General features: G+C 54.5%; 1 protein-coding gene across 2 annotated transcripts in view; it reads right to left on the bottom strand.

Moving 5' to 3' along the window:
• Tap2 (transporter 2, ATP binding cassette subfamily B member) overlaps positions 1-4,251 on the bottom strand; it is a 13,297-nt gene extending 9,046 nt beyond the window's left edge. The window contains exons 1-3 of one of the 2 annotated variants that reach the window (XM_031347984.1): positions 4,114-4,251; positions 2,862-3,362; positions 2,662-2,776 (exon numbers count right to left, since the gene is read on the bottom strand). In XM_031347984.1, coding sequence (XP_031203844.1) covers positions 2,662-2,776; positions 2,862-3,354 — 608 coding nt within the window. In that variant the 5' untranslated portion in view covers positions 3,355-3,362; positions 4,114-4,251. The remainder of the gene's footprint in view (positions 1-2,661; positions 2,777-2,861; positions 3,363-4,113) is intronic. The other variant, XM_031347985.1, reaches the window with a different exon arrangement.
• Between the last annotated feature and the right edge of the window lie 1,001 nt (positions 4,252-5,252).

The raw sequence follows: 5,252 nt of genomic DNA, 5'->3' as shown, positions 1-5,252 counted from the left end.
GGAGGGCAGGGGGCGGGGGCAAAGGAAGGGCAAGGTGGAAAGAGAGATGGAAAGAAGGGAGAGGGAAGAGAGAGGTGAGAACATACAAATAAACAATTAGGAAGGGTAGGCACAGGAGCTAGATGTGGGGTCACTGGTACAAATCCCCATGTGCCCAAGGCTCACTGGTCACATGTGCTTCCAAGGGAGGCAGCAGTTAGTCCCTCCCTCCCATTCTGTGGATACCCAGTCGCCGGTCTCATCTTTAATCCTTGGGAGAGCCTCTGAAATCAGCCAAATTCTTACAATAAAAACTCAAAGAAGTATTTTCTAAATGCATGAAAGCAGGCGTTTTACAAAATATGGGTTTCGCCCGGCTGTGGTGGCTCACGCCTTTAATCCTAGCACTTGGGAAGCAGAGGCAGGAGGATTTCTGAGTTCGAGGCCAGCCTGGTCTACAGAGTGGGTTCCAGGACAGCCAGGGCTACACCAAGAAACCCTGTCTCGAAAAAACAAAAACAAAACAAAACAAAAGAAAATGGGTTTCAAATGCAAATTCGGTTACCATATTGGATAAGCAGACATGAAATGGTGGGCTGGGCTTTGGGTGGGGACGGTAAGAATGAAAAGGAGCCACCGATGGAAGAAATGTGAGGTGTGTGTGTGGTTTGCATGAGCGTGCACATGAATATCCAGGTGTACTGCGCTGTGCATGTGCATGTGTGTGTGCACATTCAGGTGTACTGCTTTGTGTGTGTGCCTGTACATGTGTGTGGCTTGCATGTGGGTACATGTGTGCATGTACATGTGTATGTGCAGTGTGTGTACATGTATGTATGCATGAGTGTGCATGTATGTGTCCATGTGTGTACATGCACGTATGTGTGTTCAAAGGTTGACGTCAGATGCCTTTCTAGATCACTCTCCACCTTATTTTTTGAAGACCGGGTCTCCCACTGAACCTAGAGCCCACCATTTCTGCTAGATTGGCCTATGTACCATCGCCATGAGATCCACCTGTGTTCACCACACACCCTGAGACCCACACACAGTGCCTGCGTGCTGGAGATCCAAACCCAGGTCCTGTGCTTACACAGTAAACACGTGATTCACTGAGCTAGCTCCCTAGTCCAGGAGAGACAGTTCTAAAAGCAAGAAAGAGCAGGATGCTGCCTGGGCATCGGGCTGAGGCTGAGGGCAGTACTGAGGTTGTGGGTGCGTTGAGGGAAGGGGGGACATCTTTAGGAAGGACCAGGAGGGAGTGTGAGGCACTGGGGTTCTGAGTACACAGTGTGGGAGGTGAGGGTCCCTAACCAGCAGCATTGTCCTTGGAGCAACTCAGTTTATAAAACAGAGCCAAGTGTGAAGCCACATCTGAGAATCGCCTGCCATGATGATCCGAGTTAGCAAGGAAGGAAGATTTTCTTTTCCTTTTTTTTTTTTTTTTGTCTTTACTTTTGTCTTTTCTTATTTCTTTCTCTCTTTCTTTTTTGTTTCTTTTTTATTGGATATTTTCTTTATTTACATTTCCAGGTCTCCCCTTCAGAACCCCCCCTATTCCATGTCCCCTCCCCCTGCCTCCCCAACCACCCAATCCCATTTTTCCACCCTGGCATTCCCCTATACTGGGGCATTGAACACCCTCAGGGCCAAGGGCCTCTTCTCCCACTGATGTCCAACAAGGCCATCCTCTGCCACATATGTGGTCAGAGCCATGGGTCCCTCTATGTGTATTCTTTGGTTGGTGGTCCAGTCCCCAGCTACAGAGGGTCTGGCCAGTTGATACTGTTGCTCCCTCCACAGAAGGAAGAATTTTTTAAAGAAATCAAAGCGCGCTGTGTGGGCCATCTCAGGTAGTAAAGGCACTTGCCACCGTGCCTGGTGCTCACCTGAGTTTCATCTCTGTACCTCACACAGTGGAAGGACCTGGCTGACTCCAGCAATCTGTCCTCAGACCTCTAGAGCAGATGCCTACCCTTATCCACAAGAGAAAGACAGAGTGCATAGCCAGGACATACCAGAGAACAGGCTACACTTAAAGCTCTACAACAGGAAAATCCTCCAAAGAAGACAAAGTAGATCCGAAGGTAGAAAGGAGGTTCATGGATGCTAATTCCAAAAAGAGATCAGTATGAACCACAAAAAGCCAAAGCTACAGAGATACCAAAGAGAGACAGAGCCTGAGCCGGGAGAGCAGGGAATTGACCCTTAAGGAGTCCACAAGAGAAAACAAAACGAAACAAAACCAGCAAAACTAGAATGGAGACCTAATGAAGAACGAGAGAGAGAGAGAGAGAGAGAGAGAGAGAGAGAGAGAGAGAGAGAGAACCTGCACTCCTGGGTCCTCTCATCCTAGTCAAAGCCCAGCCAAGCAGCCCTATTTATTTGTTTACTTGAGACTGCAGGCTCCTGGGTCTGTATAAAATGAGTCAAAGACAGGCTGGAGCGATGGCTCAGAGGTTAAGAGTGCTGGCTGCTCTTCCTAGAGGTCCTGAGTTCAACTCCCAGTGACTACCTGGCGGCTCACGGCCATGTGTACTGGGATCTGGTGCCCTCTTCTGGCCTGCAGGTGTACATGTAGGCAGAACTCTATACATAATTTGTGCCTTATGCAAAACAAAGTCAGCCCCTGTCCAGTCGTGGCGGTCTACTACAAGGGACCTGAAGTCAGTCATTTCTCACCTCCCAACAGAGAACAGGCACATGAAAAAGATGGCGCTCGCAAAGGCGTCGGGGTCGAAATCACCTCCCAGGATGTCAATCACACGACCCGAATAGCGAGGAATTAGCGTCTCCCCTGAAAGAGGCAAGAAAGATGAGGAGGCTGCGCCCTGGCAAGGCCCTTCTCCCACCTCCCTCTCACAGTAGTCTCTCCCTCTCACCCAGCACAGCCACCACAAGGAAGAAGAAGGCAGCTACGAGGAAAGGCAGGTCCGGCCTGGACAGCTTCAGCAACCGTGTCATCAGTGTTCTGTTGTTCTCCTGGCCTGGTTCCTTCTCCTGGGCTCCAGCCGGGCTCAGCACAGACCACACGGCCTGGCTCAGCGCGGCAGCCCCATAGCCAGCCAGCAGCCAGCCCCAAGAGGCAGAGGCCACTCGGACTATTGAGGTGCTCGCGGCACTTCCCACCAGGGCTTTCAGCGAGAAAAACATGGGAGTAGCCAGGCAGAGCAAGGGCAGAAGGGTCCCCACAAGTCCCAGCAGCCCTCCCATTTTTAGCACTCCCCACAGCACTCCAAGTCGCAGGGTGCCCTCCAGCCAGAGTCCTGGCAGCCCCCGGGGAAGCAGATTTCCCAGAGATCCTTGTAGCAACCCAAGAAAAGCCATGTCCACCAGCAGCAGAGAGGCCCAGGGCCTCAGGTAGGACAGCGCCATGGCGGGATCTGCGGAAAGAAAGGAAGAAATTAGGGCTGTGGAGTTCCAACCCTGGTCATGGGCCTCCTGGGTTAGGGTTAGGGTTAGGGTTAGGGTTAGGGTTAGGGTTAGGGTTAGGGTTAGGGTTAGGGTTAGGGTTAGGGTTAGGGTTAGGGTAGTGTAGGCCAGATCCACACTGAGGCTTCTTGCTCACGGGAGAGGTCCCCTCCTAGTCAAGTCTCTCCTAGGACTGATGCCACGCTGCCTGTCTGAAGGAGCAGGGAAGGCCGCACTATTCTCACACAGAGACACAGACACACAGGCACACACCACGGGGGTGGTGGGAGTGGGGCGTTCTGCTGCCACCACATCTGGCAAGCTTGTTGGTGTTAGCCAAGGAGACTCAGTCCCCAGACACACTCTCCCCATTCTCCGGGTCCTTAGAGCCAGGAGACCCGGTGCAGGGGCGGGATGCGGAGGAGTTCGGTAGCCGTAGAGGGCTTGGGACAGGAGGTACAGAGCAGGGGCGCTGGGCGGGCGGTGCCCGACGGAAGGCCGGGGACGCGAGGCAAGGAAGTGGAGCAGAGGACCTTGGCAAGGAGTGAGGGACCTGGGACACTGGGTGGGGCGAGGGCACGGAGCAGAGGACTTGGGGCAGGGAGTGAGCCGCAGAAGACCCAAGACAGGCGACAAGGAGCCGGGAGCGGGCTGGGGACCACCAAGGATTTGGGGAGGGACCGCACTCCGGCTAACGCTCGGGTTCTAGCCAAAAGAACTCACGTGCGGCTGCGGAGCGGCTGCTCACCAGAGCTTCTGGAATCTGCTTCTCCCCAAACTGAACCTCCTGGGTGCGCAGCGACGCCTTCCCAGGGAGCGCGCCCGGTCCCGAGGCTTTCGCTTTCACTTCACCGCCGTGGTCGCGGTGCTGCGCACAGCCGCCAGCAGATGGCGCCTGTCAATCTACGGGTGGCGGGAGCGCCCCAGGTCCCCAAGGAGGCTCGCCCTTCCAGGCTGCCTCTAGCAAAACTCTGAGGGTCTGAGATGCTTTGAAAAGGGGGCGGGGGGACTGCATTTCTCTGACCTCCGAGCATATTTTAAGAAGCGTCAGATTAAACTGGGATTGTAGTTCAGAGGTAGAGAAAAGTTGCCCGAGCCCGAGGTTCACTGTCCCGGTTGGTTTGAGGAGGGGGAAAGAGTAGAAGGAGAAAGGCAGAGGGAAGAGGATAGTCGTGGTCGGAGGCATGGGGGACGTGGGGGGGGAGGGAGGAAAATGGAGGAGGGAGTGGCTTTAGGTCCCCTCCCAGTCTGCGGACCACGCAGGAGCCCCACCTCCCGAGTCGCTTTGGAAGAAGGGAGGTGGGGGAGGAGGAGAGAGAAGGACGGAGGGTGGAAGAGGACAGAGGCTTGAGAGGTTTTTCCCCTGGCAGGCTCAAGAACAGCGGTCTGGGGTAAACTAGGGCTTAGAAGGCCTCGGCGCCTCTCACCAGGCCAAAGGTTCCCTTCCACAGATTTTGAAGCCAGAGGCTCTGGCCCTCTGTCCTCAGACTTTCCTCCCAGCAGCGCACCCGCGGTGAGGGCCCTGGGTCAGCGCCAGGGCCTGCTGCTTGGCTGGAGGCTAACACCGTCAAGGGGGAATAGTCCTTACCCGACCTCCCTCCTCCCCAGAGCCCAGTGTATTCGGAAATCACCCCTCTGGGCTCAAGGGGAGAGCCCTCCCAGAGCTGGTGAGGCACCAGGTTCTGCTCTCAGAGATGAAAATCAAGTGTCTCTGAAGCCCATCACCACGCCCCTCCATCAGGGCGCCACAAACAGAAATGACTCGACCGGCTGAAACTGCCTATGAAAGAAAAAATCCCCTTAGAAATGCTGCTGGGACTACCCAGGAGTCACTTGAAGTTCAAATGTTGATAGCGGGGGGG

This window comes from Mastomys coucha, unplaced genomic scaffold (assembly GCF_008632895.1).
Source record: "Mastomys coucha isolate ucsf_1 unplaced genomic scaffold, UCSF_Mcou_1 pScaffold3, whole genome shotgun sequence".
NCBI classification, from domain to species: domain Eukaryota; kingdom Metazoa; phylum Chordata; class Mammalia; order Rodentia; family Muridae; genus Mastomys; species Mastomys coucha.
The sequence above is the reverse complement of the archived record's forward strand: the minus strand, read 5'-3'. Positions and strand labels throughout refer to the sequence as shown.